Source organism: Pseudophryne corroboree, chromosome 2 (assembly GCF_028390025.1).
Source record: "Pseudophryne corroboree isolate aPseCor3 chromosome 2, aPseCor3.hap2, whole genome shotgun sequence".
Taxonomy (NCBI): Eukaryota; Metazoa; Chordata; class Amphibia; order Anura; family Myobatrachidae; genus Pseudophryne; species Pseudophryne corroboree.
This window is the reverse complement of record NC_086445.1, coordinates 113,221,120-113,237,677: the sequence shown is the minus strand read 5'-3', so window position 1 is coordinate 113,237,677 and position 16,558 is coordinate 113,221,120. Positions and strand designations below refer to the sequence as shown.

Sequence of the window (16,558 nt, the reverse complement as noted above, 5' to 3'; positions counted from 1 at the left end):
GTGGAGATGCGACCCTGACCACCTGTCCAGTAGGTCCCACTGGAAGATCCTGGCATGGAATTGGCCATATTGTAGCGCCTCGTAAGACGCTACCATTTTCCCCAACAGGCGAATGCACCGATGAATTGATTCTGTTCTTGGTCTCAAAAGTTGTTTGACCATGCTCTGGATCTCCTGAACCTTTTCCACCTGTAGAAATATTCTCTGTACCTCGGTGTCCAGTATCATTCCTAAAAATGATAATCTCATTGTCGGTTCCAACTGGGATTTTGGAATGTTGATGATCCAACCGTGCTGTTGAAGAACCTTCAGGGATAATGCTATGTTCTGGAGTAGCTTGTCCCTGTATCTCGCTTTTATGAGGAGAACGTCCAAGTATGGAATTATGTTGACTCCTTGTTTGCGAAGGAGAACCATCATCTCCGCCATCACCATGGTGAATATTCTCGGAGCCGTGGAGAGCCCGAACGGTAATGTCTGGAATTAGTAGTGGCAATCCTGAACCGCAAACCTCAGGCATGCTTGATGTGGCGGTAAATGGGGACATGCAAGTAAGCATCCTTGATGTCCACTGACACCAGGAATTCATTTTCTTCCAAGCTGGAAATCACAGCTCTCAAGGATTCCATCTTGAATTTGAATCTTTTCAAATAAAGATTCAGAGATTTTAGGTTTAAAATCGGTCTGACCGAGCCATCCGGCTTCGGTACCACAAACAGGCTTGAATAAAAGCCTTGGTTCCTTTGTTCGGCAGGAACCAAGACAATTACTTTGTCTTGACATAATTTGTGTATTGCGTTCAGGACATTTGTGCTGTCTTGAGCAGAAACTGGCAAGGCTGATTTGAAAAATCGGCATGGGGGAAGGTCTTGAAATTCCAACTTGTAACCTTGGGATATTATCTGTAAAATCCAAGGATCCAGGTCTGAGCGAAGCCAGACCAGGCTGAAAAATAGTAGATGTGCCCCCACCCGATAGCACTCCCGCAGCGTCATGCTGTGGCTTTTGCAGAAGTAGTTGCTGACTTCTGCTCCTGGGAGCATGAGGGTGTTGTAGGTTTTCTACCATTTTCCTCTCCCCTTTCCTGTGAAAAAAGGGGTAGTTTTAGCCTTTTTGTACTTGTTGGGCCGAAAGGACTGGATAGTATGAGAATCATATACATTTTTAGCTGGTGCAGCTGCCGACAGCAGAAATGCTGATATCATGGTATCTATTTTCTCTCCAAAGAGGACATTGTAAGGGAGCGCATCAATATTTCTTTTGGATTCTGCGTCAGCATTCCATTGACGGATCCAGAGCGCCCTGCGGGCTGAAATCGCCATAGCAGAGGCCCGTGAGCCCAGTAAGACTACGTCCTTCATAGCCTCAACCAAGTAACCTGCAGAGTCTATGATTTGACCTAGAATTTGTAGCATGTCATCTTTATCAACCGTGTCAATATTAACAATCAAGTTATCTGCCCACTTTTCAACTGCGTTACCTACCCACGCAGAAGCAATTGTGGGCCTGAATAAAGTACCCGTAGCAATATAGATGGACTTTAAAGTCGTCTCTAATTTGCAGTCAGCAGGTTCTGTGACAACCTAGAGACTGAGGTGTCTATCATTGGGGGTTACTCCCACTTACGCCTATCCTCTTCAGGGAAAGGGTATGCTACCTGCAACCTTTTAGGGATAGCAAATTTCATTTCCGGGTTAGCCCAGGATTCTTCAAAAAAGGTATTTAAGTCCTTAGACAGAGGAAAAGTCACCACCTGTTTTTTTATTTAATTTAAAATAATCTTTTTCCTCAGGTGGAGGTGTTGTGTCAGGAAATTCCAACACCTCTTTTATAGCGACTATCATACATTGAATGCTCTTAGCCAGTTTGGGATCTACCCCCCTCAAATCCCCAGTGTCGACATCAGTGTCGGAATCTGTGTTAGTGTCCCTTTGCATAATTTGGGCCAGGAACCTTTTCTGGGAACTGGAGGGGTCCCGAGTGGATGTTGTAGGTAAATCAGCAAATAAAGCATCTTCCACAGACTGTCTCAAATGCTTCTTCTGTTCTTCAGACTCAGAATTTCCTTGCTAGTTTAGCTATATTACTCTGCAGCTTTCTCACCCACACAGGCTCAGAACACTCTTGTGCCTCCAAAATGGGTTCCTCTGGGGAACTACTTTCTCTAGACATGGTACACGCGTGTACAGTCACACCATTCACACACACGGGAGCTAATGGGGACAGACCTACACTAATGTCTGTCAGAGGGACCCAGAGGGAATTGCCAGTCCACACCACGCGCCCTATATATATTACATACAATGAATATACATATATACCAAAATAGCGCTTTATATCCAATGTGAAGCCCGTAGACTTCAATAAATTATGTGCTCCCTTCCCCTTCTATAACACCCTGGTACTTGTATCAGCGATGTGTGAGGAGAAGCAGCCTGTAGGATTAGTGCTCCGGTGTATCTGTGGAGAAAATGGCGCCAAATTGGTGTTACAAGCAATTCTGAGGTGAAGCTCCACCCCCTGTAATGGCGCGGTTCAGCCACAGTAAAAATTATACTGTACATCAGCGGTTCACATGTATGTACTTTTGCCAGTGAGAGTAAGGATTTATCATGTCCCCCAGAGCGTACGCGCCCTGCACCCTGTGCTGAGAGACATGTTGCTGCGCAGCATCCCGCGCTGCGCTGGTACCTTTATGCCGCCATGATGACCGGAGGGCCCCTCTCTGCAGGTCTCCGGTTAATACTCACCAGCCTTCTGACTTCTGGCTCTGTTTGGGGTGGCGGCAGTGCTGTGGGAGTGAGCAGCAGCCAGGCAAGGGCTGTGTTCAATATCCTTCAGGAGCTAATGGTGTCCTGTCAGCGGAAGCAGAACCATTAAACTAACTGAGAAGTTGGTTCCTACTTCCCCCCTAAGTCCCACGTAGAAGGGAAACTGTTGCCAGCAGTTTCCCTGTAAAATAAAAAACCTAACACAGTCTTTTTCAGCAAAACTCAGTAGAGCTTCACTGATGTGCAGCAAAAGTCAGTAGAGCTTCACTGATGTGCAGCCAAACTCCCGGGCACATTTTCTAAACTGAGGTCTGGAGGAGGGGCATAGGAGGAGGAGCCAGTTCACACTGTTGAAAAGTCTTAAAGTGCCGAAGGCTCCTGCGGAACCGTCTATACCCCATGGTACTAAAATGGATCACAGAATCCTCTAGGACGTAAGAGAAATTAGTGTATTCTGACGCAACTAACTGTTCGAGCAACACAGTAATGTAGAACGTCGGCGTTAGAGAATCTGTGTTGTACGTTATTAGCTGTTCGTGCTAATTAGTACACTAATAGAACATATTGTACAGAGATACGAAGGACAGTGATTTTGCATCCAGGAACTTAGGGAGGAGCTTTTATCTGTCTCAATTGTAATCTTTCTAAGTATAGCAGAGAGAGATAAAAGCTACCCCTAAGTTCCTGGATGACAAATCACAGACCTTAGTATCTCTGTAAAGTATGCTCTATTAGTGTACTAATTAGCACGAACAGCTAATTAGTACCCTAAAAGAACATACTGCACAAAGATACTAAGGACAGTGATTTGGCATCCAGGAACTTATGAGGAGCTTTAATCTCTTTGCATTATATATAGAAAGATTAAACTTGCCACTCTACGTTACAAGCTGTTCGTGCTAATTAGTACACTACTAGTGTATTAATTAGCACGAACAATTTGTAACGTAGAGTGGCAAGTTTAATCTTTCTATGTATAATGGAGAGAGGTAAAAGCTCCTCCCTAAGTTCCTGGATGCCAAATCACTGTAATTAGTATCTCTGTACAGTATGTTCTATTAGGGTACTAAAAAGTTGTTCGTGCTAATAAGTACCCTAATAGAAAATACTGTACAGAGATACTATGGACGGTGATTTGGCATCCAGGAACTTAAAGAGGAGCTTTTATCTCTCTCCATTGTAACATAAGTGTAATGTAGAGAGATAAAAGCTCCCCCCTAAGTTCATGGATGCCAAATCACCGTCCTTATTATCTCTGTACAGTATTTTCTATAAGAGTACTAATTAGCACGAACAGATAATTAGTACCCTGATAGAACATAATGTACACAGATACTAAGGACAGTGATTTGGCATCCAGGAACTTAGGTTTTTTTTTTAGCTCTATCTGTTATACATAGAAAGATTAATCTTGCTGCTGTACATTACAAGCTGTTCGTGCTAATTAGTACACTAATAGAATATACTGTACAGAAATACTAACGACCGTGATTTGGCATCCAGAAACTTAGGGAGGAGCGTTTTTATCTCTCCATTGTAATCTTTCTAAGTATAACGGAGAGAGATAAAATCTCCCCCTAAGATCCTGGATGCCAAATCACCATCCTTAGTATCTCTGCACAGTATGTTCTATTAGTGTACTAATTAGCACGAACAGCTTGCAACATACAGTAGCAAGAGTAATCTTTTTATGTATAATGGAGAGATAAAAGCTCCTCCCAAAGTTCCTGTATGCCAAATCACTGGTTGTATAATTTATAGACGCAAATTAACTTTTTAAAACAGTTGTATATGCAGACGCAATTAATGTGTGAAAGGAATAATGTAGCTCATTGCCTTTACAATATGTATAGTGCAGAAATGAGTGTCTGAGTCCCCTAACAGCATAAACAAACAGCAATGGGAAGGAATTGCTCTTTGCAGTACTTTTACACATGAACTTGTGAATTTTCCATGCAGTGTTGTGGGTTAGCGATGAAGGCTCCCATCTGCCACGCTGGGAGTCCCGGGTTCGATTCCCAAAGTGCCAATCTTTTTTTTGTGCGTGTTCCCGTGACATTCACTTTGTTATTATGAGTTTTTTTCTGTGTAATCCATTCAAAGGAAGGGTGCACACAGGTTTCACACAAATCGGGCTAAATCTACAGGAGTGACTCATTAGCTATCTAAAATACACAGCGGTAATGAGCACCTATAGACATACCAGTAAATATCAATTAGTGTATTCTGACGCAACAAACTGTTCGAGCAACGCAGTACTGTAGATCGTCGGCGTTAGAGAATCTGTGTTGTGAAAATCTGTGTTGTACTTAATGAGAAGGGATCACTGCTACTGCACCATTTACACAACTACAGTATCAACGTGACTGCAGTTCTCTATGAGATTTTCATATACAGAATACTGTTGCACATGTCTTTTAACCTGACCTGTCTACTGCATGTACTGTGCAGGCTCCCAGGAGGGAAGGGCGATGGGGGTAGGGGGAGGCAGGTGAAAATACTGTGCTTTTCAAATATAGTATGTGCGTCCGAGTCCCCTAAGGCATAAACCAACACCAATGACTATAGCCCTGAGGAAGCCCTATAACGGAGAGAAATGCGCATAGGTGGACATTGTGTCACGTCCTAAATGCATATATAATGAAATACATCTCTAATTATATAAATGTATGTTGATAAATCCTGTGTAAAAATTTTTATCTCCGAGGTCTTTATTAAGATAGCGGCGGACACAGTCTCCTGAGAACGCAGGAGTCCATAGCAGATCCGATAATAACGGCCGAGCTAACGGGGACACCCGCAATACAGAATAGAAAGGAAACACAGGGATTATTTTTTTTTTTTTAACACTTTTAACTCATTTAATACTATACACAATGAAGCCCTCCACGGATCTCACTGATATGGCCGGGCTTCATTGTGTTATGTCTGGCAAAACACAATGATGGGGGATTAGGGTAGGGGGTGGCAGTGCAAAAGGGGATGGGGGTAGAGGGAGGCTGTGTAATGGAGAGAGATAAAAGCTCCTCCCTAAGTTCCTTGATACCAAATCACTGTCCTTATTGTATCTATACAGTATTTTCTATTAGAGTACTAATTAGCACGAACAGCTAAATAGTACCCTAATAGAACATACTGTACAGAGATACTAAGTATAGTGATTTGGCATCCAGGAACTTAGGGAGGAGCTTTTATCTATCTTCATTATACATAGAAAGATTAAACATGCCACTCTATGTTACAAGTTGGTACAGAGATAATAAGGACGGTGATTTGGCATCCAGGAACTTAATGAGGAGCTTTTATCTCTCTCCGTTGTAATCTTTCTAAGTATAATGGAGAGAGAAAAAAGCTCCTATCTGAGATCCTGGATGCCAAATTACCATGCTTAGCATTTCTGTACAGTATTTCTTATCTATCCAGAAACCTCGCATCCCGTGCAAGCTGGGCGAACAACTGGAGGGGACCCGACACCCGGTTGCTTGCCGCTTCCCTTTGCAGTATCTCATAAACTAGTGGTTGGACTGCCCTGAAAGCCAAGAGTCTCCTCTTTTGTATGATACCAGTACTGAGTCTCTGGGACACCCAGAACCAGAGTTATCAGTACGCAAAATGTACCCATTTTCCCATAGACTATAATGGGCCCGTTAATTCAGACCCACCATGGGTTCCGACGCTTGCCATGAGCCTTGAAGGGGTCACAGAAACTTGATATTGGTATCCTCCAGTAGCTAATTGTCTCCCCTTCCATACTAACCTAATTCTGAGCCGATTGGACCCTCAGAACCGGAGACATTAAGCTTTAAGCCCATTTTAATTGAATTGAATTTAATAGATCACATAAACATCAATGGACCATTGCTTTAACACGTTCGTTTGTATCTCTCCACACTACTTTTATTTATTGATTTATTGATTTCTTTTTTTGGGTCCCGATAGACAATTAATAATTTTGACAGCGTTTCTGACTTCCGCTGGTTAATCCCCCCTCCCCCTTCCTTTATGCTGTTAGGGGACTGGGACGCTCATATTGGAAAACAGGGTATTTTCCAAATCCTTCCCCTACCTCCTTCCCCACTGCCTCCCCCTACCCCCATCCCCCATCATTGTGTTATGCCAGACATAACACAATGAAGCCCGGCCATATCAGTGAGATCCGTGCAGGGCTTCATTGTGTACAGTATTAAGAGTTAAAAGTGTTTATAAAAAATTCCATGTGTGTCCTTTCTATTCTGTATTGCGGGTGTCCCCGCTAGCTCGGCCGTTATGATCGGATCTCAGTAGACTGTGTCCTATTTTCTCTTACATCCTAGAGGATACTGGGGTCCACATTAGTACCATGGGGATGTACCAAGCTCCCAGAACGGGAGGGAGAGCGCGGAGGCTCCTGCAGAATTCATTGACCAAACTTCAGGTCCTCAGAGGCCAAAGTATCGAACTTGTAGAACTTCGCAAACGTGATCGAACCCGAACAAGTAGCTGTTTGGCAGAGCTGTAAAACTGAGACATCCCGGGCAGCCGCCCAGGAAGAACCCTAAGCGTGACCGGTTCCTCCGGGCACATTTTCTAAACGGAGTCTGGAAGGAGGGGCATAGAGGTAGGAGCCAGCGAACACTATCAATTGATTAAAGTGCCCCAGGCTCCTAGTGGACACGTCTATACCCCATGGTACTAATGTGGACCCCAGTATCTTCTAGGACATAAGAGAAAATAAAAAGTACGCTTGATGCAAGAGTAAATCTTACCTTTCTGAGTAGGTCTGTTTTTCTTATGGCAACCAATAGCAGCATTATTATGAAGATCCATCAAATCTGGAACAACATGAATAGAAATCAGAACTTCATTATTTTTGAAAATTCCACCTCAAAAAAAATTAGATTTTAAACCTACCGGTAAATCTTTTTCTACTAGTCCGTAGAGGATGCTGGGGACTCCGTAAGGACCATGGGGAATAGACGGGCTCCGCAGGAGACATGGGCACTAAAAAGAACTTTAGATATGGGTGTGCACTGGCTCCTCCCTCTATGCCCCTCCTCCAGACCTCAGTTAGAGAAACTGTGCCCAGAGGAGACAGACGGACAGTACGAGGAAAGGATTTTTGATAATCTAAGGGCAAAATTCATACCAGCCCACACCAGCCACACCGTATAACCTGGAATATACGAACCAGTTAACATTATGAAACAAAACAGCATCAGCCCGAGACGGATCAAAACTGTAACATAACCCTTATGTAAGCAAAAACTATATACAAGTCTTGCAGATGTAGTCCGCACTGGGACGGGCACCCAGCATCCACTACGGACTAGGAGAAAAAGATTTACCGGTAGGTTTAAAATCTTATTTTCTCTTACGTCCTAGAGGATGCTGGGGACTCCGTAAGGACCATGGGGATTATACCAAATCTTCAAAACGGGCGGGAGAGTGCGGATGACTCTGCAGCACCGATTGAGCAAACATGAGGTCCTCATCAGCCAGGGTATCAAACTTGTAGAACTTTGCAAAGGTGTTTGAACCCGACCAAGTAGCAGCTCGGCACAGCTGCAATGCCGAGACACCTCGGGCAGCCGCCCAAGAAGAACCAACCTTCCTAGTGGAATGGGCCTTTACAGAATTTGGTAACAGCAATCCAGCCGTAGAATGAGCCTGCTGAATCGTGTAACAGATCCAGCGAGCAATAGTCTGCTTCGAAGCAGGAGCGCCTGCCTTGTCGGCTGCATACAGGACAAACAGTGCCTCAGTTTTCCTAACCCGAGCCGTTCTGGCCACATAAATTCTCAATGCCCTGACTACATCAAGGGACTCGGAATACTCCAAGTCCCACGTAGCCACAGGCACCACAATAGGTTGGTTCTTATGAAAAGATAAAACCACCTTGGGCACAAATTGAGGACGAGTCCGCAATTCCGCTCTATCCACATGGAAAATCAGATAGGGGCTTTTGTGAGATAAAGCCGCCAACTCAGACACTCGCCTGGCCGATGCCAAGGCCAACAACATGACCACTTTCCAAGTGAGATACTTTAATTCCACTGTTTTAAGTAGTTCAAACCAGTGGAGACTTAAGGAACCGCAACACCACGTTAAGGTCCCAGGGTGCCACTGGAGTTACAAAAGAAGGCTGGATATGCAGCACTCCCTTCACAAAAGTCTGTACTTCTGAATTCTTCCGGAGGAGCATTCCTTGACTCACACCAAGATACATACTTCCGCCATATACGGAGATAATCTTTTGCCGTCACGTCCTTCAAAGCCTTTATCAGAGTAGGAATGACCTCATCCGGAATGACCTTTTCCGCTAGGATCCGGCGTTCAACCGTCATGCCGTCAAACGTAGCCGCGAAAGTCTTGGAACAGACAGGGCCCCTGTTGTTACAGTTCCTCTCTGAGAGGAAGAGGCCACGGATCTTCTGTGAGCAATTCCTGCAGATCCGGATACCAGGCCCTTCGCGGTCAATCTGGAACAATGAGAATTGTCTGTACTCCTCTTCTTCTTATGATTCTCAATATCTTGGAGATGAGAGGAAGAGGAGGAAACACATAGACCGACTGGGACACCCACGGTGTCACCAGGGCATCTACTGCCACCGCCTGAGGGTCCCTTGACCTGGCGCAATACCTTGTTAGTTTCTTGTTGAGGCGTGACGCCATCGTGTCTATCTGAGGCAGTCCCCACTGACTTGCAATCTCTGCGAAGACTTCCTGATGAAGTTCCCACTCTCCTGGATGTAGATCGTGTCTGCTGAGGAAGTCTGCTTCCCAGTTGTCCAATCCCGGAATGAACACTGCTGTCAGAGCGCTTACATGATTTTCCGCCCAGCGAAGAATCCTGGTGGCTTCTGCCATTGCCACTCTGCTCTTTGTTCCACCTTGGCGGTTTACATGAGCCACTGCGGTGATGTTGTCTGACTGAATGAAAACCGGTAGTTCGCAAAGCAAATTCTCCGCTTGACGAAGGGCGTTGTATATGGCCCTCATCTCCAGGACGTTGATGTGAAGACAAGCCTCCTGGCTTGACCAGAGACCTTGGAAGTTTATTCCCTGTGTGACTGCTCCCCAACCTCGGAGGCTCGCGTCCGTGGTCACCCGGATCTAGTCCTGAATGCCGAATCTGCGACACTCTAGAAGGTGAGCACTCTGCAGCCACCACAGGAGAGATACCCTGACCCTGGGGGACAGGGTGATCATCTGATGAATCTGTAGATGTGACTCGGACCACTTGTCCAGAAGGTCCCATTGGAAAGTCCTCGCATGGAACCTGCCGAATGGAATGGCCTCGTAAAACGCCACCATCTTTCCCAGAACTCGAGTGCAGTAATGCACAGACACCCTTTTTGGCTTCAATAGGTCCCTGACCAAATTCATTTGTACTTGGGCCTTTTCCATCAGAAGATAAACCCTTTTCTGGTCTGTATCCAGAATCATGCCTAAGAAAGGCAAACGAGTCGTAGCAACCAACTGTGACTTCGGGATATTAAGAATCCAGCCATGCTGTTGCAACACCTTCAGGGAAAGTGATACTCTGTTCAGCAATTGCTCTCTTTAGCTCGCTTTTATTAGGAGATCGTCCAAGTATGGGATAATTGTCACACCCTGCTTGCGCAGGAGCACCATCATTTCCGCCATTACCTTGGTGAAAAACCTCGGGGCCGTGGAAAGCCAAAATAGCAACGTCTGAAATTGGTAATGTCAATCCTGTACAGCAAATCTCAGGAACGCCTGATGAGGTGGATATATGGGAACATGAAGGTATGCATCCTTTATGTCCAGGGACACCATATAATCCCCCCCTTCCAGGCTGGCGATGACCGCTCTCAGCGATTCCATCTTGAACTTGAACCTTTTTAAGTATAGGTTTAAGGATTTCAAAATTTAAAATGGGTCTGACCGAACCGTCCGATTTCGGGACTACAAACAGGGTTGAGCAATACCCCATCCCCTGCTGAAGCAGGGGAACTTTGACCACCACTTGTTGAAGACACAATTTTTGAATTGCATTTAAAACTATCTCCCTCTCTGGGGGAGAAGCCGGTAGGGCCGATTTGAAAAACCGGCGAGGAGGCACCTCTTCGAATTCCAGCTTGTAACCCAGGGAAACAATTTCTATTGCCCAGGGATCCACCAGTGAGTGAACCCAGACGTGGCTGAAAAGTTGAAGACGTGCCCCCACTGGGGCGGACTCCCTCAGCGGAGCCCTAGCGTTATGCGGTGGATTTTGTAGAGGCCGGGGAGGACTTCTGCTCCTGGGAACTAGCTATGGTTGGCAGCTTTTTCCCCCTGCCCTTACCTCTGGCAAGAAAGGAAGATCCCCGTACTCTCTAGGGTTTATGTGACCGAAAGGACTGCATCTGATAATGTGGCGTTTTCTTAGGCTGTGAGGAAACATAAGGCAAAAAAGCTGATTTACCTGCCGTAGCTGTGCAAACTAGGTCCGTGAGACCTTCCCCAAACAATTCCTCACCCTTGTAAAATAAAACCTCCATATGCCTCTTCGAGTCGGCATCACCCGTCCATTGTCGGGTCCATAGGGCTCGTCTACCAGAAATCGCCATAGCGTTGGCTCTGGAACCCAGTAGGCCAACGTCTCTCTGAGCATCTCTCATATATAGGACAGCATCTTTAATATGACCCAGGGTCAATAAAATGGTTTCCTTATCCAGCATATCTATATCAGCAGATAAGATATCTGTCCACACTGCTACAGCGCTACAAACCCAAGCCGACGCTATCGCCGGTCTGAGTAAGGTACCAGTATGTGTTTAAATTGACTTCAAGGTAGTCTCCTGCCTGCGATCAGCAGGATCCTTGAGGGTTGCCGTATCTTGAGATGGCAGCGCTACCTTTTTGGATAAGCGTGTCAACGCTTTGTCCACCCTTGGGGAGGATTCCCACCGTAGCCTGTCCTTAGCCGGGAAAGGATACGCCATAAGAATCCTTTTGGGAATCTGCAGTTTTTTGTCTGGAGATTCCCAAGCCTTTTCAAATAACTCGTTCAGCTCATGAGATGGGGGAAAGGTTACCTCAGGTTTCTTTTCCTTATACATGCGCACCCTCGTGTCAGGGACAGAGGGATCATCTGTGATATGCAACACATCTTTTATTGCAATAATCATATAATGAATACTTTTAGCCAATTTTGGCTGCAACTTTGCATCATCGTAGTCGACACTGGAGTCAGAATCCGTGTCGGTATCAGTGTCTACTACTTGGGATAGTGGGCACTTTTGAGACCCAGAAGGTCCCTGCGACATAGTGAAAGGCAGGGCTTGACTCCCTGTACATTCCCTTGACTCTGCTTTGTCCAACCTTTTGTGTAATAAATTCACATTTGCATTTAAAACATTCCACATATCCAACCAGTCAGGTGTCGGCGTTGCCGACGGAGACACCACACACATTTGCTCCACCTCCTCCATAGAAGAGCCTTCCGCTTCAGACATGCCGACACACGCGTACCGACACCCCACACACTCAGGGAATTCTCTATCTGGAGACAGTTCCCCCACAAGGCCCTTAGGAGAGACAGAGAGTATGCCAGCACACATCCAGCGCCAATGACCCTGGAAAAAATACCCAGATAGCTCTTATATTATATATATATATATATATATATATATATATATATATATATTCACTGCGCCAAATTATGTGCTGCCCCCCCCCCCCCCCACCCTTCTTTAAAACCCTCGGTCACCGTGTTCAGCAGGGGAGAGTCCGGGGAGCCAGCTTCTCAGCGATGTGCTGTGGAGAAAATGGCGCTGGTAAGTGCTGAGGGATCAAGCTCCGCCCCCTCAGCAGCAGGCTTCGGTCCCGCTTGATTCCTTTTAAAAACTGGCAGGGGATCTCCAATATACAGTGCAGATATACACTTTTTTGCCAGTCCCAGAGGTTTAAATTGCTGCCCAGGGCGCCCCCCCTGCGCCCTGCACCCTTACAGTGTCTGCCGTGTGTGTTTCGTGTGGGAGCAATGGTGCGCAGCGTTACCGCTGCGCATTACCTCAGTGAAGATCTGAAGTCTTCTGCCGCCTCTGAAGTCTTCTTATCTTCTCATACTCACCCGGCTTCTATCTTCCGGCTCTGTGAGGAGGACGGCGACGCGGCTCCGGGACGAACAGCTAGCAGAGACCTGCGTTCCGACTCCCTCTGGAGCTAATGGTGTCCAGTAGCCTAAGCAGAGCCTAGCATTTAAGAAGGTCTGCTTCTCTCTCCTCAGTCCCTCGAAGCAGGGAGCCTGTTGCCAGCAGGCTCCCTGAAATTAAAAAACCCAACAAAAATTATTTCTTTCAGGAAACTCAGCAGAGCTCCCTGTAATGCACCCAGTCTCCTCTGGGCACAGTATCAAACTGAGGTCTGGAGGAGGGGCATAGAGGGGGGAGCCAGTGCACACCCATATCTAAAGTTCTTTTTAGTGCCCATGTCTCCTGCGGAGCCAGTCTATTCCCCATGGTCCTTACGGAGTCCCCAGCATCCTCTAGGAAGTAAGAGAAAAAAAAGGTACAAATCAAGTCATCATGAAGAGAGATTTACATCTTATTGAGCCTCAATACGGTACACAGTGGAAGATGCAATGCACCAGTGAGCAGAAAGGTCCTGTGCAACTCCACTAGCATCATGCGTCTTTCTGACATAGAAAAAAGCTGTGGACGCTACATCGTTACTCTTTGTATGCAGATTCAGAGACTCAAATGCACAAACATATACAGTGCATCCAGAAATTATTTACAGCACTTCACTTTTCCCGCATTTTGTTATGTTACAGTCTTATTCCATAATGGAATAACGAGATTTATGGTAAGAACTTACCGTTGTTAAATCTCTTTCTGCGAGGTACACTGGGCTCCACAAGGATTAACATCGGCGTGTAGAGTAGGATTTTGATCCGAGGCACCAACAGGCTCAAAGCTTTTGACTGTTCCCAACGATGTAGTGCCGCCTCCTCTATAACCCTGCCTCCGTGCACAGGAGCTCAGTTTCGTTAACCAGCCCAATGCAGTAGCAGGTACCAGAGAAAACAATCGCTCGTGTCCTAAAGCAGTTCCTTATGGGAGGGGACGCACTGTAGCGGGCAACAGAACCCGGCGTCCAAAGGAAACATCCTGGGTAACAGCGGTATCGAAGGCATAGAACCTTATAAACGTGTTTCCTGAGGACCAAGTAGCCGCCTTGCACAATTGTTCAAGGGTCGCACCACGGTGGGCCACCCAAGAAGGTCCAACCGACCGAGTAGAATGGGCTTTAATGGTAGCAGTAACCGGACGACCAGCCCGTACATAAGCAAGGGCAATCACCATTCTAATCCATCTGGCCAAAGACTGCTTGGAAGAAGGCCAGCCACATTTGTGAAAACCAAACAATACAAAAAGAGAATCAGATGTCCTAATGGAGGAAGTACTCTTCACATAGATACGGAGAGCCCGTACCACATCCAAAGACCGCTCTTTGGAGGACAACTCAGGAGAATAAAAGGCCGGAACCACAATCTCCTGGTTAAGGTGGAAGGAAGACACCACCTTAGGTGAATAACCTGGCCGCGTTTGACGGTGAAAAATCAAATAGGGAGACTTACAGGATAAGGCACCCAAGTCCGAGACCCTTCTAGCTGAAGCAATCGCCAGCAAGAATAGGAGCTTAAGGGAAAGCCACTTAAGGTCAGCAGAGGCAAGAGACTCAAACCGAGTCTCTTGCAAGGCTCAAAGACCACCGACAAGTCCCAAGGGGCCACAGGTGGCACATGAGGAGGATGAATCCACAACACACCATGAGTGAATGTATGGACATCAGGTAGGGTAGCAATTTTTCTATGAAACCAATCCAACAAGGCAGAGATTTGAACCTTGAGGGAGGCCAGACGCAGGCCTAAGTCCCAGCCCTGTTGTAGAAAGGCCAATAGTTTGGCCGTACTACACTTGAAAACGTCAGGATTGCGAGACACACACCAAGTAAAGTAAGCATTCCAGACCCTATGGTAGATCCGAGAAAAGCTGGCTTACGGGCCTTTAACATAGTTTGAACGACCGCCTCAGAAAAACCCTTGGCCCTCAGGACGGAAGCTTCAAGAGCCATGCCGTCAAAGCAAGAAAAGCCAAAGCCTGGTAAACACAAGGGCCCTGAACGAGGAGGTCTGGTCGTTGTGGAAGTAGAAAGGGACGGTCCCATGAGACATCCAGTAAACGGAGAACCAGTGCAGTTTGGGCCACGCTGGAGCGACCAGAAGCAGGTTTCTACCTCCTTGTTTGAACTTCTGTATTACTCTGGGCAGGAGTGACATCGGAGGGAACACATACGGTAGCCGAAAGTTCCATGGAATTGCCAGAGCATCCACGAACGCAGCTTGAGGATCCCTTGTCCTTGCTCTGAAGACCGGAACCTTAGGATTGTGTCAAGACGCCATCATATCCACATCTGGAAGACCCCACGTGTCCACGAGGAGTTGAAATACCTCCGAATGAAGGCTCCACTCTCCGGCGTGTACGTCCTGACGACTGAGATAGTCCGCTTCCCAGTTCAAGACGCCTGGTATGAACACTGCCGATATGGCCGGCAGATGGCGCTCCGCCCACTGAAGAATTCGTGATACTTCCCTCATAGCTTCGAGTCCAGCCTTGATGATTTATGTACGCCACCGTAGTGGCGTTGTCCGACTGTACTTGAACATGTCTTATGTATTAGATGCCATTGTCAACGCATTGAACACTGCCCGCAGTTCCAAAATATATATCGGTATCAGAGACTCCTCCTTGGTCAACCGACCCTGAAGAGAATGTTGTTCCAACACCGCGCCCCAACCTCAGACTGACATCCGTCGTCAGAAGGACCCAGTTGGATATCCAGAAGGGACAGCCCCTGCTCAATCATTAGTCCTGAAGCCACCAGCTCAGTGACAGGAGGACCTCCGGAGACAAGATCATGTGAGATCTGATACGGTGAGGCAGGCCGTCCCACTTGGTCAGAAATAACTTCTGCAGAGGGCGAGAGTGGAATTGAGCATACTCCACCATGTCGAAAGCCGACACCATGAGACCTAGCACTTGCACTGCCGAATGTATTGACACTTGCGGACGAGATAGGAAGCATCGAATTCTGTCCTGAAGCTACAGGACATTCTCCTGAGACAAGAACAACCGCTGATTGTTAGGGATATATGCAATTGTGGTCGAATTCCCGAAAATGTCGAAAAACGGGACATTTTCGCCCCCCCAAAAAAATTTGACAATGCAATTCAGTACTTTTCGTCAAAAAAACGGACTTTCAAAATTCGACTTTTTGAAATTCGACATTTGTCAAATTTGACATTTCTGCAATGGTACAAATGCGGCAATTCGACAAAAGTATATTCAATTGAAGATTGTAAATTCGACAACAGTGCTTTTAGACAGTAAATTCGTCATTTTCAATCCGCCACACTTTGCTGGCGGAATCTAATAAAAAAAATTAAAAACATGTTTTTTTTGTGTGTTTTTTTAATTGGTAATAGCATATCTATTTATATTAGAAGGGATTAGGTACTTGGTTTGTCTATTTTGGAGGCACAAGTATTATTTATATATTTTTAAAAATATATATATTTTTTTAAATGGAATGTTAAAAATCAGGAAAAAAAATGTGTGGGGTCCACCCTCCTAAACATAACCAGCCTCGGGCTCTTCCAGCCGGCCTTGGTTCTAAAAATCCGGGGGGGAAACCGACATGGGATCCCCCGTATTTTTAAAACCAGCACCGGGCTCTGCGCCTGGTGCTGGTGCAAAAGATACGGGGGACAAAAAGCGTAGGGGTCCCCCGTATTTTTT

The 16,558-nt window shown here is 46.1% G+C and overlaps 1 protein-coding gene across 4 annotated transcripts in view; it reads right to left on the bottom strand.

Annotated features, from left to right (window-relative positions):
• The window catches only part of RNF17 (ring finger protein 17), a 1,464,292-nt gene that overhangs the window by 784,941 nt on the left and 662,793 nt on the right, over positions 1–16,558 (bottom strand). For all 4 annotated transcript variants that reach the window (XM_063951617.1, XM_063951615.1, XM_063951616.1 and 1 more), the window contains one exon: positions 7,517–7,582. In XM_063951617.1, the coding sequence (XP_063807687.1) occupies positions 7,517–7,582 (66 nt within the window). The remainder of the gene's footprint in view (positions 1–7,516; positions 7,583–16,558) is intronic.